The sequence below is a fragment of the Peromyscus leucopus genome, chromosome 1 (genome assembly GCF_004664715.2).
Source record: "Peromyscus leucopus breed LL Stock chromosome 1, UCI_PerLeu_2.1, whole genome shotgun sequence".
Taxonomy (NCBI): Eukaryota; Metazoa; Chordata; class Mammalia; order Rodentia; family Cricetidae; genus Peromyscus; species Peromyscus leucopus.
The window spans coordinates 57,894,862-57,922,528 of record NC_051063.1 but is presented as its reverse complement, the minus strand read 5'-3'; the positions used below and the strand labels follow the sequence as shown (position 1 = coordinate 57,922,528).

General features: G+C 42.8%; 1 protein-coding gene across 3 annotated transcripts in view; it reads right to left on the bottom strand.

The window, feature by feature from the left end:
- Window positions 1-26,725, bottom strand: part of Kdm2a (lysine demethylase 2A) — an 88,253-nt gene extending 61,528 nt beyond the window's left edge. Inside the window, exons 1-2 of one of the 3 annotated variants that reach the window (XM_037208367.1) lie at window positions 26,639-26,725; window positions 23,589-23,705 (exon numbers count right to left, since the gene is read on the bottom strand). In XM_037208367.1, coding sequence (XP_037064262.1) covers window positions 23,589-23,630 — 42 coding nt within the window. In that variant the 5' untranslated portion in view covers window positions 23,631-23,705; window positions 26,639-26,725. Of the gene's footprint in view, window positions 1-23,588; window positions 23,706-24,941; window positions 25,031-25,822; window positions 25,872-26,638 lie in introns of those variants that run through there. The other 2 variants (XM_037208365.1, XM_028860654.2) reach the window with 2 other exon arrangements.
- Between the last annotated feature and the right edge of the window lie 942 nt (window positions 26,726-27,667).

Here is a 27,667-nt window from a genome sequence, read left to right as displayed (position 1 = left end):
CATACAGACCAATGGAATCCAACTGAAGACCCTGACATTAATCCATGCACATATGAACACCTGATTTTTGACAAAGAAGCCAAAACTATACAATGGAAAAAAGAAAGTATCTTCAACAAATGGTGCTGGCATAACTGGATGTCAATATGTGAAAGATTACAAATAGATCCATATCTGTCACCATATACAAAACTCAAGTCCAAGTGGATCAAAGACCTCAACATAAATCCAGCTACACTGAACTTGATAAAATAGAAAGTAGAAGTACTCTTGAAGACATTGGCACAGGAGACCACTTCCTAAATATAACACCAGTAGCACAGACACTGAGAACAACAATTAATAAATGGGACCTCTTGAAACTGAGTGTTTTTTTGTAAGGCAAAAGACACGGTCAATAAGAGAAAAAGACAGCCTACAGAATGGGAAAAGACCTTCACCAACCCCACATCTGACAGAGGACTGATCTCCAAAGTATATAAAGAACTAAAAAATGGGCTAAAGAGCTAAACAGAGAATTCACAAAAGGCTGAAAGACATTTAAAGAAATGCTCAATATCCTTAGTCATCAGAGAAATGCAAATCAAAACAACTCTGAAATACCACCTTACACCTGTCAGAATGGCTAAGATCAAAAACACTAAAGACGGGGGCTGGAGAGATGGCTCAGAGGTTAAGAGCACTAACTGCTCTTCCAGAGGTCCTGAGTTCAATTCCCAGCAACCACATGGTGGCTCACAACCATCTGTAATGAGATCTGGTGCCCTCTTCTGGCCTGAAGTCATACATGCTGTATACATAATAAATAAAATAAATCTTAAAAAAAAAAAAAAAAAAAAAACACTAAAGACGGTCAATGTTGGAGAGGATGTGGAGCAAAGGGAACACTCCTCCACTGTTGGTGGGAGTGCAAACTTGTACAACCACTGTGGAAATCAGTATGGCGGTTTCTCAGAAAATTGGGAATCGATCTACCTCAAGACCCAGCCATACCACTCTTGGGCACATACTCAAGGAATGCTCAGTCACCACAAAGATACATGCTCAGCTATGTTCATAGCAGCACTATTCGTAATAGCCAGAACCTGGAAACAACCTAGATGCCCATCAACTGAAGAATGGATTAAAAAAATGTGGTACATATACACAATGGAGTAAGTACTACACAGCAGAGAAAAACAATGACATTATGAGGTTTGCAGGCAAATGGATGGATCTAGAAAAAAAATCATCCTGAGTGAGGTAAGCCAAACCCAAAAGGACAAACACGGGATGTACTCACTCATAAGTGGATTCTAGATATAAAGCAAAGAACAATCAGACTGCAACCCACAGAACCAGGGAGGCTACACAGCAGGGGGAACCCTAGGATGACTGTGGCTTATAATAAATTTTGGTTTTACTCCATCACTGGGCAAGCCTCATTGAAACATTTCACTATTAGGATAAGAATTTGTTCTGTATCAAGCTGGTAATAGAAAAACAAACAAATAAAAAAAAAGGTAAAACTATGCCAGATGTGGTGGCACATGCCTTTAATCCCATCCTGTTTGTTTGTTTGCTTCTGAGACAGTTTCTCTGTGTAGTTTTGGTGCCTGTCCTGGATCTCGCTCTGTAGACCAGGCTGACCTTGAACTCACAGAGATCTGCCTGCCTCTGCCTCCCACGTGCTGGGATTAGAGCTGTACCACCACCACCACCACCACCACCACCACCACCACCACCACCACCACCACCACCACCACCACCACCACCACCACCACCTGGCTAATCCCATCCTTTAATCTACAGAAGTAGTTCCAGAATAGTCAGGACTATATAGAAACTTTCTTTAAAAACCAAAGAGGAGGGAGGAGAGTAAGAATAGTGGGGTCATGGTGGTATGACCCATTAATTTCAACACTTGGAAAGCAGAGGGAAGTGGATTTTTATCAGTTATAGGTCGCCCTGGTCTCCAGAGGAAGCTCAAGGTCATTTAGAACTACATAAATAAACCCTGTCTTTGTCTAAAAAAAGAAAAAAGAAAAAAAAAAAAAACAAAAAAACAAGCAAACAAGACTATAGATTTCAAAAGACCAATAGTTGCTGGTGGATACAGGAAGGGGAATACACAGCAGATTTTTTGGGAGTAATACTACTCTGTACTGTACTCTAGTAATACATTTGTCAAAAGCCACAGAACTGTTTACAAGAGAATAAATACTTACTGTGAACTTGAGTTAATAACTTGTTAACAGGGCTGGTGAGATAGTCCAGCTGGTGAAATGTGTGCTGTGCAAACACCAGGACTGATGTCAAGAATCCACAGAAAGATAGGCATAGTGGTATAAACTTGTGATTCCAGCATCATGGAAGCCAGTGACAGGTGGATGGATCCCTGGAGCTACTCGCCTAACCAGTGAGTTTCAGGCCAGTGAGGGACTCTTGTCTCAAATAACAAAATGGATGGCCCCCTGAAGAGTAATAACCAAGGGAAATTTCTGACCTCTACACATAAGCATATACAAACCTACATAAATGGGAACACACACGCACAAAAGTTATCCTTATTGGCCCATCAATTCTAATAAATGTACCACACTAATGCAAGAAATTGTACTTCCCGCTCCATTATTCAACATACCTGTAAACCCAGCATTTAGAAGGTTAGAGCAGAAAGATTAAGAGCTCAAAGCCTGGCTGGGTGATGGTAGCCTTTAATCCCAGCACCCGGGAGGCAGAGCCAGGCGGATCTCTGTGAGTTCGAGGCCAGCCTGATCTACCGAGTGGGTTCCAGGAAAGGTTCCAAAGCTACAGAGAGAAACCCTGTCTCAAAAAACTGAAACAACAACAACAAAAAGGCATTACCAAAAGAAGGAGACACAAGTAGGAAACATTTTAAGCTTCACAACCTGTGTAATATCTACGATAACACTTCAACTCAGTCACTGTACCAAGAAAGCAAAGTAGCACAGACAACATATAAAGAGCATAGCTTTTGTGTGTGTGTGTGTGTGTGTGTGTGTGTTGAAATGTCAATTTCATATAGTTTCCACGCCACAAAATACTTTCAAATACATATACACAAACATTCATGGTAGCAATAAACACAGTAAGGAGAGAAACCATCCAAATGTCCATCAATGGATACATGAATAAACAAGATGTGGTACAAGATGTCATTTAGCTGTACAGCAAGTGTTCAGTGGTGGCGCACGCCTTTAATCTCAGCACTGGGGAGGCAGAGGCAGGCGGATGGAGGCCAGCCTGGGCTACAGAGTGAGTTCCAGGAAAGGCACAAAGCTACACAGAGAAACCCTGTCTCGAAAAGCCAAAATAAATAAATAAATAAAATAAAAAAAGAAATGAAACTTACAAGAGAACCACAAACTCCTGCTGTGTCAAAAAGTCCAGGCACCAAAGATCACGTATGATTCTACTGTTAGGAAGCATCTACATTACATTACTGTAAGGAGTAAGTCCTTGCAGGCACAAGATCCAACTAAAATGGGTTTCAGAGACAGGGGAGTAACGGGGAGTAGTTGTTGAGTGAATATTAAGTTTCTTCTTAGATGCTTAGAAATGGATGTTACGGGTTTTTTGTTTTATTTTATTTTATTTTTTTTTTTTTGTTTTTTTTTTTTTTTTTTTTTTTTTTTTTTTTGAGGCAAGGTTTTTATTTTGTAGAGCTGGCCTGGAACTCACTATGTAGACCATACCATACACTGGCCTCCAACTCAAAGAGGTCAGCCTCCCTCCTGCTAGAATTAAAGACCAGCACAACCATACCTGGCCTACAAAATAGTCTGAATGTACTAAACACTATTGAATTGTACTGCTGAAAATAGTTAATTTAAGTTGTGATTTTTATCTCTATTTTCTTTTTCTTGTTGTTTGTTTTCTTTTCCGGGTGGACAATGAGAAGTTTTCTCTTGTGTAGCCCTGGCTGTCCTGGAATTCTGTTGACCAGGATGGCCTCAGACTCAGAGAGCCCTGAGCACTGAAATTAAAAGCATGAGTAATCAAGACTGTCTAGTTTTACTTGTTTTCAAAAAATGATAAGGACTCTGAGTTCAAGGCCGATCTAGTTTACATAATAAGCCAAGTTATATCGCAAGACAAAAAGATTTTGTAAAAGTACTTTTATTTGATGGACTTCACAAAATCAAATAGCCAGGTTTGTTTTGATGTGATGGTTGAAATGTCCACTGTTCTAGATAATGAGAGCTTACAGTCAATAGTCAAATGTAGTGCATAAGCCTGGACTGAAGGAGGAGAGGAGTTGGGGACAAGAGCTTTACATTTTTATTTAGGCCAGAGATGGTTCATACCTGAGCCTCAGAATTGGAGGCTAGCCTGGTCTACATAGTAAGTACCTGTCTCAAAAAACAACAACAAAGACTTATTTAGGACATTTAGAAACTTCACATCATTGGTTATTATAAAATGACACTTTCCTTAGCTATGACAGTATATTTCTGGTAACATCATATTCATATTCTTTGGAAAGAAATCCTATATAGTAAGTTGGGCACAGTGCTATACACATGTAATGCCAGCACTTGGAAGGCTAAGGGAAGGGATCAAGAGCTACCAGGCGGGGCCAGATGGTGGTGGCACATGCCTTTAATCCCAACAGTCAGGAGGCAGGGACAGATGGATCTCTGTGAGTTCGAGGCCAGACTGCTCTACAAATCCAGTTCCAAAACAGCCAGAGCGGTTTACACAGAGAAACCCTGTCTTGGAAAAAAAAGAAAAAGGAAAAAAAAAAGAAGAGAGTTACCAGGTAGGAACTGGAGCAACGGCTCAGTGGGGTTGCTGCGTTGCTGAGGACCTGAGTTTGGCAGCCCCACACCAACATGGTAGCTTACAGTCATCTTTAACTACAGTTCCAGGTGACCCAAAACATTCTTCTGGCCTCCACTGGCATTAAGTAAGCACAAAGTACACATACAAACATGTAGACAAAACATTCATATTCATATATAAAAACAAAAACAAAGACTTATAGCTTATGTTATGAGACCATCTCAAAAATTTAACAATAAGTAAATACAATCTAGAGAAATTTAATTAAAATTATCTTTCATTTTATGTGTAGGGGTGTTTTGTCTGCATATATATATCTCTGAACAACTTTCGTCCACAGAAGTCACAAGAAGGAACTGGAGTGACAAATGGTTTTGAGAACTGGGAACTGAACCCCAGGTCTTAAACAAAAGCAACAGAAGTGCTCTTAACTGCTGAACTCTCTCTCCAGCCCCAATCCACAGAAATTTTAAGTGCTCAAATAATTAGAGATATTGTACCATGATGCTCAAATTAGTTGCAAATAATTCAATCAAAAGTAATATATAGTTAGGTGTGGTGGTGCATACCTTTAATCATACAACTTGGGAGGCAGAAGAAGGTGAATCTCTGAGTTCAAGACCAGACTGGTCTACAAAGTGAGTTAGTTCAAGGACAGCCAAGAACAGCTAAGGCTACATAGAAAAACCCTGTCTTGGAAAAAAAAGAATCAATGAAATGCAAAGAACAATTTTAACTATTTATCTTCCCCCAAACCCAATGCCTACTTTTCAGTAATGGTTTACTGTGTAGACTATTATATGGCACCTCTGACCTTCCTACTTCTGAATTTAAAATAAACTAAGTGGTAGTGAATTTCTTTGAGTTCTCATCTAATTATTGGGGGATGGAGTGGGAGCAAATGTGTAGCTGGGAGATGTAGTTGGCAGAGTGCCAGTTTAGCATGTACAATGCTTTGTATTTGAACCCATAACTGTAGAAACCAGGAATAGTGACACATTCGTGTAATTCTCACAATCAGAGTTAGAAGCCAGATAGATGATCAGAATACATGAGACTTTGTAACTAAACAAAAGCAAATGTACATACACAGACATTTTAAACTATATGAAGCTATGTTTCTTCTTTCTAGGTTTTTTTCCTTTATTCTATAATTTGGTGTAAAACAAACCACTATATAACAGATTATTGAATTTTGCTATTCTTTGGTTACTAAATATGTAAAATATAGGTTCTAAGACCTGGTAATAACAAAATTCCCATAAAATTATCTTTTAGTTCTGATATGATGTAGGCAGTCTCTGTGTGCATGTAAAAGGCAATGACAGACAGGGAAGAATAGACAAACTGACAGAATGGATGAGGACTAGAGATACCAAGCTCTTTAGCCTTGTCCATATTATATATGTTACCTATTTATATAGTTAAAAATCAACCCAATTTTGTCAGGCATGGTGGCACATGCCTTTAAATGAAGCAAAAGACTATTCAGTTCCCAGCACCCATGTTGGACAGCTTACAACTGCCTAACTCTAGAGAGTCCAATGCTAGTCAATAGGGTACATACATGAACATATACATATAAACAAACAAAACATATGAATATGAACCATAGATAGCTTCTAAGGGATGACACCAAGGTTGGCCTCTGGCCTCATGCCCCACCCCTCCACAGAAACACAAATTTTAAAATTTAAGGTCACATAAATGTGGCCTTAGAAGAATACCAGCTAGATTACATAGCACTGCTAAAGAAATACACAGGAACAGAAATTTTGTTTTATTTTTTGAGACAGGATTTCTCCTGTGCAGCCCTGGCTGTCTTGGAACTAGTTCTGTAGACCAGGCTGGCCTTGAAATTAGAGATCCACCTGCCTCTGCCTCCTGAGTGCTAGAATTAAAGGTGTGCAGCAGCAGCAGCAGCAGCAGCAGCAGCAGCAGCACCACCACCACCACCAGCACCACCACCACCACCACCACCACCACCAGCACCACCACCACCACCACCACCACCTGACTCAGAAAAAGATTTTTAACTTCTGTTGTGAAAAAGCCAAGAAGCACCTCCTCTACCCTAAAAGGGAACAAACCAGGGTCTTGTCTAATCTAGAACTGACAGTAACAGTGTGCATCACCCTGATTGGCTCTTTTTCTATCTTTCAAAACATACTCACTCTGTAGCCCGGGGTGAACTGGAACTCTATGTAGTAAAAGATGGCCTCGACTTATGGCAACCCACCCCAACATACACACTTGTCTGTGCCCTCCAAGTACTGGAATTATAAGTGTGAGCCATCATGCCCAGAAAATAGTATTTTCTTTGTGAAAAGATATACAAAGAAGGATATGAACAAAGTAAAACAGTATATATGTATGTAAAGATTATCTGCATACTAACTTTAAAAAAAAAAATCAATGGAAAAAACATCGAGATCCTTTTTGGGGTCTAGCAAGATGCTGTGGGTAAAAAACACTTGCTATGCAATCATAGCAATCCAAGTTCAATCCCTAGAACACATTATAGGAATATGTATGTGTGTGTGCGTATCTTTTTTTTTTTTTTTTTTTTTTGGTTTTTCGAGACAGGGTTTCTCTGTGTAGCTTTGCACCTTTCCTGGAACTCACTTAGTAGCCCAGGCTGGCCTCGAACTCAGAGATCCACTTGGCTCTGCCTCCCCAGTGCTGGGATTAAAGGTGCCACCACCGTCTGGCACGTATCTTTTTTTTTTCTTTTTCTTTCTTAAAAAAAAAAAATCATTTTATTCTAATTAAGTCACAAATAAAACACAGCTAGTTTAAGGAAGAGACTCAAAAAGTCATCCAGTCCCAAATGTATGCATTGCAGTAAACTTTTTTTTGTTTGTTTGTTTGTTTGTTTTTGTTTTTCGAGACAGGGTTTCTGTGTAGCTTTGCGCCTTTCCTGGAACTCACTTGGTAGCCCAGGCTGGCCTGGAACTCAGAGATCCGCCTGCTCTGCCTCCCGAGTGCTGGGATTAAAGGCGTGCGCCACCAACGCCCAGCGCAGTAAACTTCTATACAGTTAGAATGGCCGTTCTGAAGCCACGGAACGTCACTTATGATTTTTTTCTTCCTCTTTCATTCTTTCTTTCTTTTTTTTTTCTTCAAGACAAGGTTTCTCTGTGTAGCCCTGGCTGTCCTGGAACTTGCTCTGTAGATCAGGCTGGCTTCAAAGTCACGGAGATCCACCTGGCTCTGCCTATCTTTTTTTAAATTAATTTATTATATGTATATTAGTGTTTTGCCTGCATGCATGTATGTGTATTATGTGCACGCCTAAAGAGGGCATTAGATCCTCAAGGGTTCGAGTTAAAGACAGTTGTGAGCTGCCATATGGGTGCTGGTAATTGAATCTGGGTCCTTAGTGCTCTTAACCACTAAGCCATCTTTCCAGCCCATGTATATTTCTTTTTTAAACAAAATATTGTCAGGGCTGGGTAGATATAGCCTGATATGCAAGACAATCCCTAGAACTGCATAAAGTAAGGCACCATGGTTCAAGTCTGTATGTAATTTGAGCACTAAGGAAGTGAAGGCAAGAAGATTAGATTATTCCTGGTCATCCTTTGCTACCTAACAAGTTCAAAGCCAACATGAACTACATGTGATTCTGTCTCAAAGATGAAACAACAAAACAAAAACTACCACAAACAGAACATATGGTGCTACACAGAAATTATAAAGTTAAATACACTATGAGACCAAAGTATACAACACCAAAAATGTCTATCACAAGCAGGTAGGGGGCAACCTGTGCAGGTTTCCCAGCTCTGGAAATAGTTAGAGATAGTTGTTGGCTGCCATGTGGGTGCTGGGAATTGAACCTGGGTCCTCTGGAAGAGCAGTCAGTGCTCTTATCCACTGAGCCATCTCTCCAGCCCCTTCTCTCTTTCTTTTTTGCAAGGTCTCCCCAATGTAGACCAGGCTGGCTGAAATTACAAGCATATAGTGTGGTTGCCCAGTCTGGGTCTCCTTCTCTCTTGACTTTTTTCAATTTTTTGACAGTGGTTTTACTGGTACTAATTTGACTATTCACATGGTTGTGGCATGAATAAAATTAAATAAACACACATTGAAAAGCGTTTAAGTACTACAAAAATTCAAGGTAGTTCATTCTGATCTTGCTTATAATTCAGATGTCAAATCTTTTTTCATAAATTATGGTGATATTTTATTTGTACTGAAATGTAATTTTAATTTTATGTTAATAAATAAAGTTGCCCTGGGGTCAGAGCTATTAGAGCCATAGCAAGAGCATGATGGTTAGAAGAGCTAGATAGATTTCTGTGTGTTCAGGGATACAGCCAGTATTGGAGACATATGCCTTTAAGACCTGGAGGGCGGTACTTACAGGCAGTGACGAGGCAGTCATGTGGCTGGGTTTACAACCAATGAGAAGGCAGAACAGACTATTTAAAGACAGACAAACAGGAAGAAGCTCTCTCTTGCGGGGAAGTTAGGAGCACTGCAGGAGGTAAGATTTTATCTCTGAGCTCTGACCTCTCGGCTTTCTCTTTTACATTGGCTCTGTGTTTCTTATTTTAATAAGACGATTGGTTATATCTACAATAAATGATTACCCCACATGGCGAAACGTGAAAAAAAAAATAAAACACAAGTAGGGACAGAATTACACACAACTGTTTTTGTTTGTTTTTTAATATCCAACATGTACCAGGCACTGTTACTACTCATAGCTCCTGTCTTCAAAATATAGAGCAAGTGGAAAGACAATAGTGGGATTATTTTTCCTCTGACAACAGAACACCCACATTAAAGTAATAGAAGAGGAACTTTTTTTTTTAAGATTTATTTATTTATTATGTATACAGTGTTCTGCCTGCATGTATGCCTGCAGGCCAGAAGAGGGAACCAGATCTCATTATAGATGGTTGTGAGCCACCACGTGGTTGCTGAGAATTGAACTCAGGACCTCTGGAAGAGCAGCCAGTGCTCTTAACCTCTGAGCCGTATCTCCAGCCCCAGAAGAGGAACTTTTATCTAGTAGGAATGAAGATGTAAGAACCCTCAAGAGGCTACTGTAATATCTTAGCTAAGACCTGATGCATACAGTTAAAAAAAGGAAATATGGTCAATAAAAAGGAATTGCGCCAGGCGGTGGTGGCGCACGCCTTTAATCCCAGCACTCGGGAGGCAGAGCCAGGCGGATCTCTGTGAGTTCGAGGCCAGCCTGGGCTACCAAGTGAGTTCCAGGAAAGGTGCAAAGCTACACAGAGAAACCATGCCTTGAAAAAAACCAAAAAAAAAAAAGAAGACCTAACTTCTCATCTTTGCCATTCAATAGATGTTTAACTTTAGGGCAAGTCATTCTACATCTCTGAGCCATTTTCTGATGAGCAAAATGGGGTATTATCACATTCCCCTCAAAGAGAGAGCTCCAAGATCAAATTTTTTAAAACATACGACAAAACCATAACAGGAAAGTGTGGTTTAAAAATTGTTTAGCACAATGATGGCACACACCTATAAGGCTAAGGCAGGAGGATCACCATGAGTTCAATACCAACACAGTGATACTGAGACGCTGTGTCAAAATTAAAAAATGAAAGAAAATAAACCACGATGGATATGTAGTCAATGAAATCCAGAAAAGATTAAATTCTACAGAAAGGTGACCATTTACCCAGACATACAAGAAAAAAGAGAGGAGCACTGGGGAGGCAGAGGCAGGCGGATCTCTGAGTTCAAGACCAACCTAGTCTACAGAGCAAGCTCCAGGACAGCCAGGGCTACACACTGAAACACAGAGAAATCCTGTCTCGAGAAGAGAGAGACAGGCAGACAGACTGAGTTAGGCACTTATCAACAACACAGGATAAGTAGATAGACCCTGACCCCTGATTTGAACCAACCAACCACTGCAAAAGCGGCAATTGGAGAGATTTGAGCAATGGAAATATTTTAAACTGTTCTGTTTACCAGTGATAATAGAATTGTTTTAAATAAATTTTTAATTTTATTTTATGTGTATGAGTGTTTCACTGCATGTATGTTTGTACACTATGCGTGGTACCCTCAGAGGCCAGAAGGCAGCTCCAGATGCCCTCGAACTGTAGTTACAGATGGTTGTGAGCCACTGTGTGGGTTCTGGGAATAGAACCCAGGTCCTCGGCAAGAACAGCTAGGGCTCTTAACTGCTGAGCCATCCTTGCACCCCCCTAGAATTACACTTTTTGTTTTATTTCGCTTTTTGTTTTTCAAGACAGGGTTTCTCTGTCTTGTAGCCCTGACTGTCCTAGAACTCCATCTGTAGATGAGACCTGCCTCTGCCTCCTGAGTGTTGGGACTAAAAGTATACACTGCCACACTGGCTGAATTGTGTTTGTTGTTGTTTTTCAATGAAACAGAGAGGGGTTTATTTGAAAGAGCTTAAAAAAAAATTTAAGCACAGAAATTAACACAGAGTGCTCAGTGTGTGTATAAGCATCTCAGGATAGTTGCTTGACTATGCTAATACACATTACCTCCCCCACCCCAACACACAAACCGTTTTGTTTTGTTTTGTTTTGATTTGTTTAAAATCCAGAAATGGAGATAGCTCAATGGCTAAGGGCTTGCTGTGAGGACCAGTCTGGAGAGCAGTAATGACCTAACAGACTGGGTATCCCATGGTACATTCAAGTAGACATTAAGGGGTAGGTAGGCACAGGACAGAAAGATCCCTGAGATTTTGCAGTCTAGCCTAGAAAATGCAAAGCTCAGGTTCAGGGAGAAACTCTACCTCAAAGGAATACATGGACAATGGTAAGAAAAGGACACCCCAGGCCAGGCAGTGGTGGCGCACACCTTTATTCCCAGCACTTGGGAAGCAGAGGCCAACCTGGACTACAGAGTGGCTTCCAGGACAGCCAAAGCTACACAGAGAAACCCTTTCTTGGGGAAGAAAAAAAAAAGTTAAAGAAAAAAGAGAAGGACATCTCTTCTGGCCTCCATACATCCCTACATACATGTGCATACTCATGAAGACCCTCTCCCTCTTGGGTGTGCATGCACATACACACACAAATAAATCTTAAAAGAAATCCACTGAGTCATTAGGAAGCTTTTATGGTGGGCACTATTCCAGTATTTGGGTGGGATTTAAGACAAGGTCTCACTATGTAGCCCTGGCTTGCGTAGCACTGACTATGTAGCCAAGGATGATCTTGAATTCCTGATCCTCTTCCTTTAGCTACTTGAGTGCTGGCTGGAGTTACAGGCCCATGCTCATGCCCAGACTACAATGCCAAATCTTGACTGAGTGGCAGTTACACAGGTATTGATTTTTTTTTGTATTTTTTACTGAACTATATGACATTTCATGTCCTTTTTCTATGTATGACACTTCATCCAATGTATACTTCTGTTCAGAAGCTGAACAGACTATTTCACACCTAAGCCAGTGCTAATAAAGTCCTTCAGCAAACAGCCCCAGCAATGCCAAAAGATACTTATGAAAGAATAGATTGATAAACATATGCAAAGTATTCAGTGCTACCTATGAAATAAAAGTACTAGAACTGATTTCAAAATATTTTAAATGGGCAGAGCGGTGGTGGCGCACGCCTTTAATCCCAGCACTCAGGAGGCAGAGGCAGGCGGATCTCTGTGAGTTCGAGGCCAGCCTGGTCTCCAAAGCGAGTTCCAAGAAAGGCACAAAGCTACAGAGAAACCTTGTCTCAAAAAAACAAAAAACAAAACAAACAAACAAAAAATTTAAATGAAATGGAAAATGTAAATGAAAAAAGTTTTTCATACGATGGCATCTGAGCTAGTGACTTTTGGAGTATCTTTGAAATTTCCATAGTTTTTTCAGAACATTCACAACTTTAGAATACTTATTCCTATAAGTATTCTATCCTATAATGATACGGATATAAGATAAAACAAATACATAAAAAAACTCACTGCCACTGAATTTTTTCTTTCTTTCTTTTTTTTCCCAAACAGCTTCTTACTATGTATCCTATACTGACCTAGAATGCTCCAGCTTCCTGCCTAGGCCAACTAGGTACTGGAATTATTAAGTGTGTGTCACCATGCCCACTTATGTTTTGTTTTCAATGTCCTAATATTTATTAACAGAGAAATAAGCTTTAGGAAATGGCAGTATAACTTTTAATACTTTTTCACATGTGCTTTTAATGATATGGAAAATTACTATAAACTGCAAGACAGCATATAAAACTCCAAACTCCTCTGAATGTATGGAAAACAATTGGAAGGAAACAGGCTAAAATAGTAAGGATGACTGTATTTTGGATTTATTTTCTTTAACCTGGAGTGGTAGCACACACTTATAACCCAGCTTTCAGGAGGCTGAGACAGATAGGGTCCAAAGTTCCAACCTGATCTACACAGAAGTTTCATTAGGACAGCCAAGGCTACACAGAGAGATCCTGTCTCCCCACCACACATATATATATATATATATACACACATACACCAAAAGAAATCCCAGGTCAGCCTGAGCTACCCATCAAGACCCTCTCCCGAAAATCAAAACAACAAACTTTCTAGTATTTATACAACCAGTGTATCTAATTATCTAACTTTCATACCGGGGATACAGGAAATGGGAAATCCTTTTTAATCTTCTTCCAATTAAGTTGTCATAAAGTTATATGTTTATTTTTTTATGTCTTACCAAACTGATAGAAGGAAGCAAGACAGACGAGTGCTGGGCACAGTGGCACACACCTTTAATCCCAGGTGAAGGGATTAAATGCTGAAGGACCACTGAACTCAATGTTGTATTTACATATCTATATCTGTATCTGTATAAAATAATGATTATAAAAGTTTGTTTAAAAAGATGAAGTGCAAATGTGAATTTAACAAGAAGTTGTAGATTTTCAACACTATACAAACTCCTTTGTTACAAATAAATATTGATGCTTCTTAAAAAAAACATAACTAGTAAAATAATAAAACCAACCCCCCAAAAAAAAGCATAACTAGTAAAATAATAAACCACCACCACCAAAAACTGACATAAAATGTTTTGAGTCAGGGTTTCATATAGCCCAGGCTAGCCTTGAAATCACTACTTAGCCAAGGATACCCTTGAACTCCTGTTCCTCTGGTTTTCATCTCCCAAGTACTGAGATTATAAGGTGTATAACATGCCCTGTTCCAAAACTTCTGTTTTGAGACTTGTATAACTATGAACATCAGGTGGCCTCCCAAGAGATCAGATGGAACTCAGTTCACGAGGCTTGGTGGCCAAGTACCTGTTGAAACATCTAACTAACTGGCTCTGTTTTGTTTTTTAAAATTCCCCCTTCTTTTTCTCTCCCTCCTCACAATGTCCCCACATACTCATATGGCCTAGACAGGTCTCAAATCTTGTCCTTTGGCCTCCACCTCGTCCCAGGAGCTAGAACTACAAACATATGACATTACATCCAGTTACTTTCAATATGTGGTCCCTGACCCCATTATCTGGGAAATAGGTGGAAACAGAATGCTCAGATCTTTTGCCAGACTTAATCAGAAATTCTGGGAATGGGGAGCCAGCAATCTGGCTAAGGTTGCTTTCAGGTGGTTGTTTTTTGTAATTATAAGTAAGTTATATCCCCTAATATTTCCTTTTATGGAATCCATGTGGTCATTCTAATAATATATTCAAAAAAATCCCTACTTATGTCTTTGCTATCCTGAGTCAAACTGGAACTTGCAAGGGCATTAATGAACCAAGAACTCCACACTGTGGCTCACAGCTAGCTGTTAACTACAGTTCCTCTTCTTGCCTCTGCAAGCATAAGGAAAAAACACTATGCACATTAAACATTTTTTAAAATGTTCATGAAGTAGAATTTAGGCAGGCATGGTGGTTCATGTCTATAATCCTATCACCAGCGGAGATAGGAAGATTACCATGAGTTTTAGGCCAGCTTGGGCTACTGAGAGAGCTCTTATCTTAAAATGGAAGAAAGAAGGCAGCTAGGTGTGGTGGTACTGCATGGCTTTAATCCCAGAACTCCTGGGAGCTGGAGAGAAGGCAGTGGTTGAGAGCACTGTTCTGATAGATGACCTGAGTTTGTTTATTAGCACCCATGTTGAGTGGCTCACAAGCACCTCTAACTTCAGCTCCAGAGGGATTTGACGCCTCTGGATGACAGCCTCATCTGTGGGCTCCTGAACTCACATGCACATACACATAATTAAAAATACATTCTCTAAAAAGCCAGGTGGCTGGTTTGAGATAGGTCTCACTATATAGCTTGGCTATCCTGGAACTCTATGTAGATTAAGGTGGCCTCAAACTCATAGAAATCTACCTGCTTCTGCCTCCCCAGTGCTAAGACTAAAGGCATGTGCTACCACACTTGGTTTAAAATGTCAATTCTTCTGAATTTACCAATCACCACATGACACTTCATTATGTTCTTTTGTTATCTGTTAAAAAAATAAAAATAAGGGAGCTGAAGTGATGGTTCAGATGTTAAGATTACTTGTTGCTATTGCAGAGGACCCAGTTCAGTTCCTGGGATCTATAAGGCACTTACAGAGGTCCTTAACTCCAATTATAGGGGATCCAGTGCCCTCTTCTGGCCTCTGAGGACACCAGGCATGCATGCAGTACACTTAAATACATGCAGGCAAAACACTTATACACATAAAATTTAAAAAACAAACAAAAAAAACCCAAAATGCAGATTCTGGTAAGTACCAAGCATAAAAGGTATAAGTTCTATGCTATAAGAACTTAATAGGAAACTCTGACCTGGGGGAAGACACTGTCATAGCGCCGGAGTGGAGGAAACCCTGAGTGAATGTGTAGGAACAGGTAAGTCCTGAGTTAATGTGTATTCTTGACATGGCATTGCCATGTCAAGGACACAATGCCTCAGATCCATAGGAAAGCAAAGCTTCTCCCCACGCCCCAGTAAGGCTCAGAGGGATGACAAAGCCTTCCTCTGGTCACGTTTGAATGTTGCAATAACTAAAAAGCTCAGCTCCTTCCTCCAATTTTATTTATTTATTTAATTTATTTTATTTTTTTCGAGACAGGGTTTTTCTGTGTAGTTTTGGAACCTGTCCTGGAACTCACTCTGTAGCCAAGGCTGGCCTCGAACTCACAGAGATCCTCCTGCCTCTGCCTCCCAAGTGCTGGGATTAAAGGCATGCGCCGCCACTGCTGGCTCCTTCCGCCAATGTTTACAGTCTGAGACTGCTCACCTATAGACATCTCCTACCCAGACTTGCTAACTCATCTTGCTCTGTACATAATAAAGGTGCTAAGGTTCTGGGCTGCTGCATAGGTGGTGCCACTTCATCATAGCCCACCTGACTCCAGCTTTTGTGTACATGTGTCTGTCCTTTCTTTATTAGCTAGTAGTCCCAGCCAGTGTTCCAAGGACACAAGGCATACTGATATTATTGGCGGTCAAGAGTGCTTGGAGACCTGAATGTTTAGCAGATAGACCTCAGTTTAGTTCCTAGTGCACATGTCAAGCAGCTCACAAGCATCTTTAATCCAGTGCCAGTGTATCTGATACCTACCCTTTTCTGGCCTCTGAAAGCATACTCCCATACACACACACAAAAAGTAACTCAATGGTTCAAGGAACATGAAGTCTGTCTTTCTCTAACGACCCGAAGTGAAGCAAAAAGTCATAACAAATTATCATTCCTTGGCACCCCCTTCCCTTTGGCTCTCTCCTGAATACCACTCTCTTGATCATTATAGCACTGCCACCAGCACTTTACCACAGAACATTAAATTAACTGTGCTACATTCTCGTTTGTCCTTGCTGTATGCAGTTAACCATCCAGTAATATGAGAGTTTCAATGATATAAATGGTACCATGCTATGTATATGCCATGAAAAAGAATCATGCTTGGCTGCAGTAACATACTACACAGACAAAACTGAATTTTCTATCTTGTTTTCAGTTAGATATCATGAGGCACAGGCAAAACAAGGATCCAAGAGGTTTCCTTCAATATATAATTACTGAAAATTGACTTTTAGAGAATAAAATTGGGCCTGGTGTTAGTGGCACACATCTTTAATCCCAGCACTTAGGAGACAGAGGCAGGCATGGATCTCTGTAAGATAAGGTCAGCCTGGTCTACAAAGTGAGTTCCAGGACAGCCAGGGCTATTACAGAGAAAGGGGGGGTGGGGGTGGGAGTAAAAACTGTGCCTTATCTTAATGAATGCACTACACTCTAAGCCATAAAGGAGGAAACCTGGGAATCACATCCACACCTCCTTTACATTCATTCTGAAAATATCTAATAAATGGAAAAACCTATGATGCTTTCTGTAAGTATTTTTCAAATCATTCCTTTGAATTCTCCTATCAGCTCTCAACAATCCCATACCAACATACTGTTTGAACCACTGCAGTGTCCTAACTGGTCACAAAACCATTTCTGCACTCTCCCTTGGTTTGTCTAAGTTTAGCAATTCCAATTCTTTCTGCAATTCAGTCACAGATATTATAATCTAAACATACTATACCCTGTTGAGTCTCTGTCTTCCCACAACATTCATAATATTTTGTCAATATTTTAACTCCTTCACTTACATCTCTACAGTTAAACTGACCTTTTTAGTGTTTTAACTGCTTGAAAGGTCTCTCAAAAAATGTCAAATCCTTTCCAGTTTTGGGATTTTTGTGTATAATAATCACTCATCCATTTTGCCTAGTTATCTTTTTCTCACCTCATTCAGGTCTCAACTCTAAACACTCTTAGCAAAAGTATCTTCTGATACTTCAGCCCCATTACTTAGTGTAGACTAGATTGGGTTATTATACAGACTGCATGCTGTATTTCTCTGCAGCCCTCTGCATAACCATAACTAAGATGACTAGTACAAGTATTTGTTTAATGTTTGACTCACCAAAGTAGAGATCCCACGGCAAACAGACTACGTCTACTTTGCATATTACTCTATCCTAAGAGCCTTTCCATACGGTCTGATACATGGTTAAATGTTACTGATACTTTCTCATTCCTATTTAAGACTTTCAATTAGCTCGCTCCACAAGAGTAGCTTCAGGTCTCAATATAAAATGCCATCTTCTCAGAGAACCTTTCAGTGACTACCGAATCTAAAAGTGTTCCTGACTCTACAAGCATCTCATTACCCTCATAATTTCCTCAAAGTATTCAGCAGTACCTGACACTACAGTATTTGAAAATTTAAGTGTCTGGCTCAGCATAAGCACTCAACAAATATTTAATTGAATGAATCTCCTGAATGAGAAAGATAATTTGGTAAATACTTGAAATTCATTCATCAGCAAAACATGAAAAAGTACCACCAACAAAGTTGAACAGTTTAGTAAAGCTTAACCAGACTGCCAACTTTGAATTCTAGTGCTAGTCGTGCTTAGCTAGATAACCCAGGACCAATTTCTTTTTTTTTTTTTTTTTTTTTTTTTTTTGGTTTTTCGAGACAGGGTTTCTCTGTGTAGCTTTGCGCCTTTCCTGGAACTCACTTGGTAGCCCAGGATGGCCTCGAACTCACAGAGATCCGCCTGCCTCTGCCTCCCGAGTGCTGGGATTAAAGGCGTGCGCCACCACCGCCCGGCTTTTTTTTGGTTTTTCGAGACAGGGTTTCTCTGTGTAGCTTTGCGCCTTTCCTGGGACTCACTTGGTAGCCCAGGCTGGCCTCGAACTCACAGAGATCCGCCTGGCTCTGCCTCCCGAGTGCTGGGATTAAAGGCGTGCGACACCACCGCCCGGCAAAATTTTATCAGCTTTTGTGTGTGGTACAAATATATATATATTTTTCTTTTTTTTGGTTTTTCGAGACAGGGTTTCTATGTGTAGCTTTGCGCCTTTCCTGGAACTCACTTGGTAGCCCAGGCTGGCCTCGAACTCACAGAGATCTGCCTGCCTCTGCCTCCCGAGTGCTGGGATTAAAGGCGTGCACCACCACCGCCCGGCCCAATTTCTTAAGGCATTATGCCTGTTTCCAAATTTGTAAAAGGCAATCATAAAATCTACCTTATTAGCTGAGCAGTAGTGGTGCCAGCCTTCAAGGGGTAGAGAGGTGGGAGAGGGCACAGGCAGGTCTCTGAGTTTGAGGCCAGACTGGCCTACAGAGTGGCAGCCAAGACAACACGGAGAAATCCTGTCTTAAAAAACCAAAAAGCAAACAAAGAATCCACCTTAAAGGATGCTGAAAAATAAATTAGCAAATCATTTTGCATCACTTAAAGACAGAGACACACTCTTAAAAAAAAAGATACAATGAGAATGCACTCTTAAGTGGGTAATTTCACTATCCTGCTAACATCACAGAGCACACTTGTACAGACATAACCTACATGACTAACTCATAAGATAAGTATACAATCGACATGGTATGTTTGTCCTCAATGTTATTATGACACATCACTGTATGGGACTAATAACAAAGATGTCTGTACATGGTCAACACACACACATTCTCTTTTCAAGTGTTGGTGGACCATGGCTGTTTGAATTAGGAACTCATAAAGGACCACTGCACATTCAACTAAAGTGTGCTACTTTGCAGTAATAATGAGCTATTTTTCCTATCACACTGTGATACTTCTTTTTATTTTTATTTATAACTCTTTAAGGACAAGAAAGAATAGAATCAGTATTTTTACTTTTTTACATTTATTTATTGTGTGTATGTATATGTGTGTAACATGTACATACAAGAGCCCATACAGATCTTAAGAGGGCATCAAAACCCCTGGAACCAGAGTTACAAGCGGTTGTGAGTCACTACAGGGGGGAAATCGGGCTGCTAGGAACTGAACCTTCACGTAAGTCTTAAAACTCAATGAAAAATATAGTATCTTGCTGGGCGACGGTGGCACATGCCTTTAATCCCAGCACTCAGGAGGAAGAGCCATCTCTGTGAGACCAGCCTGGTCTATGGAGCCAGATCCAGGACAGGCACCAAAACTACAGAGAAACCTTGTCTCAAAAAACAAAACAAACAAACAAACAAACAAAAAAGTATCTTACTTAAAACCCGTGTAATAGTGCCTACAATCCCAACACTCATGATGGAGGGAGAAGCAGGATTACTACAAACTTGAGGCCAGCCTTATCTATATAGTAAACCCAATTTTTTTAAGACAAATGTTAAATATATATGTGTGTATATATATATATACACATATATATATATACTAATATATATATTAATTTTTACAAGTTATGTTATAAGGGCCTGGAGAGATGGCTCCGTCGGTAAACTGTCCTGCAAGCACAAAGACCTCAGTTTGATCTTCTGCACTCTGGTAAAAAGCTGAGTGAGCATGGTGGATCATGTCTATAATCCCAGGATTCAGAGGTAGAAGAAGAAACATCAGTTCAATGTCACATGGTCATCCTCATCTATATACAAAAATATAAAAGGTCTTCGACCAACCTGGGCTACATGAGACCCTATCTCAAAAAAAAAAAAAAAAAAAAAAAAAGGGGGGGGGGGCTGGAAGATGGCTCCAATGTGAAAGCTGAATAGCTGAATGTGGTCATAAACATCTGTAAACCCAAGGCTAAGGGAGGCACAAAAAGGCAGAATCTGGGAACTTGCTGGCCAGTCAGTTTAGCTAAAACCCCTTTACCAAAAAAATAAAAATAATACAGTGAGGGCAGTAGAGGAAGACATTTAAATGTCAACATCTGGCCTCCACACTTACATTCCAGGTGAGCACAACAGCAAAGATATGGGTATGGGAACACACAAAATAGACAAAGCAAAGTGATCAAGGCCTCCACATGCAAGCATGTACATATACACAAGCATAAATGTACACACATACAAAAAAAGTTCTTTATGGAAGGCATTTATAACTGAGATATAATTTTGACATTGACTTAGAAAGGAAGAGATATCAGTCACTCTAAGCCTCAAAATTATTATGTAAAATCCTAAGAAAGATGCTCGCAAAACATACAGTGTATTATTTTACACGACACTGTGCAATAGTTCATAGTATAGTCTAAGAAGAAATATACTAGTAAGGGTGGCATACCACAGGTAGAAATCACCTTACATAATTTAAAAAAAAAAAAAAAAACTCTTACCAGGACAAAAGTCACAGAATCTCTAGTTAGCCTTACCACAAAACTTATCTACTTTGGCCAGGCGGCGGTGGTGGCACATGCCTTTAATCCCAGCACTCGGGAGGCAGAGCCAGGTGGATCTCTGTGAGTTTGAGGCCAGTCTGGGCTACCAAATGAGTTCCAGGAAAGGCTCAAAGCTACACAGAGAAACCCTGTCTCAAAAAAAAAAAAAAAAAAAAAAAAAAAAAAAAAAAAAAAAAAAAAAACCCAAAACAAAAAACTTATCTACTTTGCTAAAAATGTGAGAAGTTTTGTTTGCTGAAAAGGCTTTTCCTTTTAAACAGTAGACTCTAAGATCTTTTAGGTATCTATCAAAACAATTCAACAGCTGGCGGTGGTGGCGCACGCGTTTAATCCCAGCACTCGGGAGGCAGAACCAGGCAGATCTCTGTGAGTTCAAGGCCAGCCTGGGCTACAGAGTGAGTTCCAGGACAGGCTCCAAAGCTACACAGAGAAACCCTGGGGGGGGAGGGGGACAGACAGTTCAACAATTCTATAAACTTTAAAAGCTAATTCCACAGACTAGAGAGATGGCTCAGCAGTTAAGAGCACTTGCTGTTCTTGAAGGAGACCCAGGATTAGTACACTGCACCTACATAGTGGCTCACAAAAGTCTGTACTCCAATTCCAAGGGATCCAGTGTCCTTTTCTGGCCTCTGTGGTATTTGCACGCATGTGGTACACATACATACATGTAGGTGGACACTTGTACACCTAAATAAAGCAAATCTTTAAATTTATTTTAACTATATGTATTTATGTTTATAAATAAATATTTGATCAGGTGTGGTAGCACATGCCTTTAATCTCAGCACCCAGGAGGCAGAGGCCAGGTGGATCTCTAAATTCAAGGCCAGCCTGGTCTAGAGTTGTCCAGGACAGCCAGGACTACAGAGAAATCCTGTCTCGGGGAAGAAAAAAAAAAAGAGAGAGAGAGACATACACATACACATATACACACACACACACAAAATAAATAAAAATAAAAAAAGATTTTATCTATGCATTACACAATTATTTATTTATATAGGTACGTACAGGGATTTAAGGCATGTGCCACCACCACCCAGCATAAAATCTTACAAATGGATATGGACTTACAGATATAAAACAAATCCCTGAAATACAGCTGACCAGAACATATGCATATTAGATACACTTGCCAATACATATCAAACCATTAAAAACTAATTAGATATTTTATTTTGTGTAAATGTTTTGCCTGCATGTGTGTTTGTGAATGTGTGTGCTTGCTACCAAGATGGTCAGAAGAGGGTATCAGGTCCTCTGGAACTGAAGTTACACTTAGTTGTGAGCTCCATGTGGGAATTAAACCAAGTCCTCTGCAAGAGCAGCTAGTGCTCTTAACCACTGAGCCATCTCTCTAGCCTTCCACATCAAATTTTTTTAACAAGCATACTAAAGAAAAAGCCAAAAGAAAGCAGGCAAAGCAGTTCACAACTGAAATCCAAGTATTCATGAGGTTGAGGCAGAAGGGACTGCCACAAATTGCAGGCCACCCTAGGCTATAGTGTGAGAATGTATCTCAAAAAAGCAAATAAAAGAAACCTATAGCCTTTTCTCTAAGAGTGAAGATCACCAGATAATGAATTAGGGAACTATTTACTCACTTTTCTTCCAAACAGTCTAAACCCAGAGCCAAATAAAACCACATAAATTCTTCAGTAATATTTTAAGCCTTTCAGTTCAGCAGATTTCACATACAATTTTGTGGCTCTCCTCCTATCCCACTCTACAAACACAAATTCAAATGATCAAAATAAATACATGGTGAATAATACTAATAATGGTCTCTATGACAAAGGAGAAAAAATAAAGACAAATTCTTAAACTCTAATAGAGAAACCCTGAGAGGAAAGCAGGACTAAAAATATTCAAATGCACATACAAGCTAATCCCTCAAAACTTTGACAAAATTTTCTTTCAGTAACATATCTCATAAATTCCTTCCAAAATATTAAGACAGAACTTTATCAGCATCCAATATTGTCCTCAATCAATCCCCTCAACAACCCTCCAAACTTATCAAACTGTTAACTTATTAAAATAACCACTGTCGTGCCGGGCAGTGGTGGCGCGCACCTTTAATTCCAGCACTCGGGAGGCAGAGGCAGGCGTATCTCTGTGAGTTCGAGGCCAGCCTGGCCTCCAAAGCAAGTTCCAGGAAAGGCACAAAGCTACACAGAGAAATCCTGTCTCGAAAAACCAAAAACCAAAAAAAAAAAAAAAAAAAAAAAAAAAAAAAAAAAAAACCACTGTTAACTTACCAAAAAAAAAAAAAAAAAAAATCCATAGCTTATTAACTCAACACCTCAAAATCTACAAATTTTAAATAGTCAAATAATACTAATACTAATATATTGAATAAAACTATCCTTCTTTGGTTTGTTCCTAAAATTTAATCTTAATATAATACATTCAATTAGATTTACTACAATATCAGTATTATCAAGTTAAGAATCTTACTTGGGTTGCAATCCACAAAAAAACTTTGATTTGTAGATTTGCAATGATTTCTATAAAAGTTTAGGTTGTAACTCCATTTCAAAACAGGATGAATTAAGGTTCTAACTACTTGACAAAAAAAACACACAAGGTATTATTATACCTTCACCCGTCCTGTGGTACACTGCAATGTCACCTAAAATAATTACTTTCAAAAGAAGGGAGTTGAAAATACTAACCAATCTCTGGCTGTAGCGAATCCTTTCTTCTTCAGGTTCCATCTCTCACTCTTCTGATGAAAGGACTGTAAAGAAACCGCTCTGGGGCTGCCTTCCTCTTCCTTCTTAGGAACCAAACTGTAAAGGAAATGAACAGAAATAAGAACTCATTCTCAAATTTACACTTTATTCTCATTAAGTTACAGGCTGAGAATCCTTTTCATGTATTTGGAACCTTTACTCTCTTGGGCAAATGGTGCCATATCTTCTCAACATTAATCACATCACAACTATAGAAGGCCTAAGCAAAAGAAGACTTAGTTTCAGTTCCTTAGGACCTGGTCACATCTTTGTTTCTGCCCATAGGATTACAGTTAGAAAAACTCTCCTTCCTGGCAACGTTAGCAATAAAGAAATAAGTAAATAAATAGAAAGAAAAAAAAGGCTCAGAACTTTTTTTTCCCCTTCTGTTTTTCTGAGACAGGGTCTCTACATAGCCCTGGCTGTCCTGGAACTCACCATGTAAACCAGGCTCACTTCAAAGTCACAAGAGATCTGACTGCCTCTGCTGAGTGCTGGGATCAAAGGCGAAGGCCACCAAACCCAGCAAGGGCTTTTATTTCTAAAGCCTGAATGACCAATCGGAAGTACGTACAAAACTAATCCAGATGCTAATCAAATGAGTTCTCAAACAAGTAATGACAAACTATGAGCAAAAAGGGGAGGTTAATTTCATAAAAAGAGGGCAAGAAAAATTAGGTTTTATAGAGAGACTCCAAACCAATGTCCCATATCCTTCTAGTAAGGCAGTTCACAATTGTTGCCTTCCCCGAACTACCCTCCACCTCAACTCAAGGTGTACAACTCGGAAACAAATTTGAGAGTTGCAATACGGAGAGGCAAAAAACACCATCTGATCTAGATGGGTAAATAATAAATGAAACGACTGAAACCTCTATTAAATAAAGACAGGCTGGCACGTCAATCAATCCATAATACCAAGCAAGAGTTTTCATTTTTCTAAATATTCTTTCTCCTGGATAATGGCTTCCATTGGGAATGCAAATGTTTTCCTCTCATAAATATATTTCGGCCACGTTAACGGAATCCTTTCGGAGGACCCGATGACATAGTTTGCGAGAGCAGTCCGTGGCACTGCCCTCCTCTGCCTCGGTCGCGAGGGACACAGTCTGACCCCCTGGACGAGTGCCGCCAGGGCTGGACAGCAAAGCGGCAAACCTCGACTGCTCCCCCAGGGAAAAGCCGTTTCTATGGTTCACCCCTTGCAAAGAAATAAAAACTTTACATCAAGTCTTTAGATAAGACAGGGAACCAAACTTCCCAGGGCGGGGGAGGGGGGAGGGGAAATCTCACCGGGGATTTTGTTCTTGAGTTCTTGTCCAAGAGAGAAGATTCCAAAAACAGAAAAAATTAAATCTCTAACGTCGTCTTCGGTTTTTCTGTGTATTAACCCAGAATCCAGAAAAGGGTCAGGGCGACCCGGAAAAGAGGAAACAGTTACTGAATCAAGCCTCCCCTTCTGGCTTTACAGACTCGGCGTCCGAGGCGTTAGGAGAGGAGAGCAAGACCACTCGGCGACTCCCCCGGGCCGGCGGTCAGCAGCCCCAAGCCCGAGACCCGGGCCAAGCCGGCCGCGAGGAGCACCTCCGCTCGGCACCCTCGGCCGACCACAGGCGTCCCGAAGCCCAGGAGCCGCGGCCGATCAGCTGAGATCCACCCGGCCGACGCTCGCCGCGCCGCCCGGCCCCCCGGAACGCGGGCCCCGGCCCCGGGGGGCGGAGGGGGCGGGAACAGCCAAGCGCTCTGCCTGGGGGGCCCCGCTGCCTTTGCGTCGTCCCCTAAGCCGGGGCTCCGCGCTGCGGGACGATCCCCCCACCCCCGGCTACTCCCCAGTCGCAGAGGAGGGACTCCGGGGGATGGGCCCCCTGTCGTTGTCCTTCCACCAGAAGAGCCCCCTGCCCGGCAGAGAAACAGCCGCGACAGGCCCGGGAGCTGGAAAGGTGCTCTGCGACCCGCCGCTGCCGCCGCCGCTGCTAGGGAGGGGTGTTGTTTCCCTCACACAGGAGGATCCGCTGAAGCAGCCGCCGCCATTTTGAACCCGTCAGATTCTCACATACACACAGCTCCTCCGGGCTGACTGCGCAGGCGCCGTCTCCTCACCGCCCCCCCCCCCTCCCGCGTCGTCTCTCCACTCCCCCCCCCCCACCTCCTTCAAGCCTCCCAGCGCCTCTTACCGCTCTCCGGGACACACGTGAACGCGCACGCGTCACTCTCCGCCCCCCCCCGCCCCCCTCCCTCCCTCCCTCGAACGCGGACACACACGGGCCGGCGCGCGCACGCGCGGACGCGTCGGCCTCGAATCGCCCGCGCCCCGCGACGCCGACGCGGTTCCCCGCCCTCCCCACCTCGCGTCGTCAGCCCGCAAGCCCTCGGGCCGGCCCCTACCGCCCCCGCTCCCCGGCCCGCCTCCTTCCAGGTCTCCAGCACGGCGGAGCGCCTGCGCCTGCGCGCGAGCGGCCAGCCTCCTCCGCGAGCTCCCTCCCCCACGCCCGCACTCCGGGCACACACAGACAGACACGCACGCACACACACACACACACGCGCACACAGACACGCGCGCGCGCGCGCGCACACAACACACCACTTCGCCTGTGACCCCGCCCACCGGCGGCCAGCTGCGCCAGCCGCCCTCCCCCACCACTCCAGCGAGGGCTGTGACCCCCGACCCCCACAAAACACAACATCCCCCCGACACACACACACACACACACACACACACACCAGCAGTCGGAAGCATCTCCCCTTCCCCTAGAGGCGCCTCTGCCCTGGGCGGCCGGGCCGTCCGTCCGAGCCCTCGGGGCCGGGCGGCCTGGGCCCGGGCAGCCGTTGGCCGCCCCAACGCGGGGTCCCCCGGGGTCATGCCCCGGGAGTGGGGCCGACGCGGGCGCCGCGCTCGCTCGGGCCTGCTCGGACCCCGGGGGGGTGCAGGGCAGCGGCGTACTCCCGCCGGGCGCCCTCCCTCACGCGCCGGCCGGCGGACCGAGGCCCACCTGCTCGCCATCCCGGAGTAGGCCCCAGCACCCCCGCCGCAGGGCCTGGCCGCCCTCAGCTCGGGGGGCTCCTCGGGGCAGCGACCCGGTTCCGCCTCACCCACTCCGTGCGGCTCCGAGGGGGCAGGAAACGGGAGTAGTAGCATGTCTTGTCCTGGGGCTCGGCTCCCTCAGGGGCGCTCCAGACGCTGGACACGGGTGTCCACAGGTGCTGGGCGCCAGAGTGGGACCCACGACGGCTCGGGGGCGGCGGCGGCCAGCGCACCCGCCTCGGGCCTCGGGCGCCCGGGGAGGTGGCCCAGGAAGCCCCTGCTGTTGGCCACGCTCAGGTTTCCGTAGCGCCGGTGCCCTCGGCGGCCCGGGTGGGACGTGACCCCGCCCCCGGCGAGTCGGGGCGCCCCCCACTGCGAGGGGCGCGGGCCGCCCCTAACCCCAGGGCCGCGGCGTGGACGGGAGGCCCGGCCGGGAAAATGTCTCCAGTCTGTGTGCGCAGCTTCGCGCGGGGGTCAGCGATGGGGCAGCGGCGGCCCAAGCGGCCCGGGCCGGCCCACGGACGGGTTCCCGCGGCTCGACAGCTGCCCGACGGGCTAGCAGGCTCCGGACGTCGACGGAGCCCAGCCAGAGGTAACAGCAATGCCATGCGAGCAGCCCAACTGCGCTCAGGGCAGTTCCCCAGCCAATCTCGTGCTTTGAGGCCCGTTTAAATTGTAAATCCCACAAAGGACGGTGGCCTGGACGCTACACATCCAAGTGCCTGAGGTTGGCACCTTCCCCTTGCTGCGTGGGGTCACACAAATCTTTTCCTGCCTGCCTTGGTGTCCAACTCTTCGGCTTGATCCTGAAGAGTCTGCAATGGAAGGGGAAGAGCACGGTGTATCTATCACAAAACGTTCACAAACAGCCTTTTAGGTCTCAGGAAGACGTTAGTGATCGACAGTTGGGAAGACGATACTTTTTCTACCACAGTTTGAACTGGGGTGAAGACACTCCTTAAACCCAAAGTATTATTTAATAAAGCACAACGTTTTG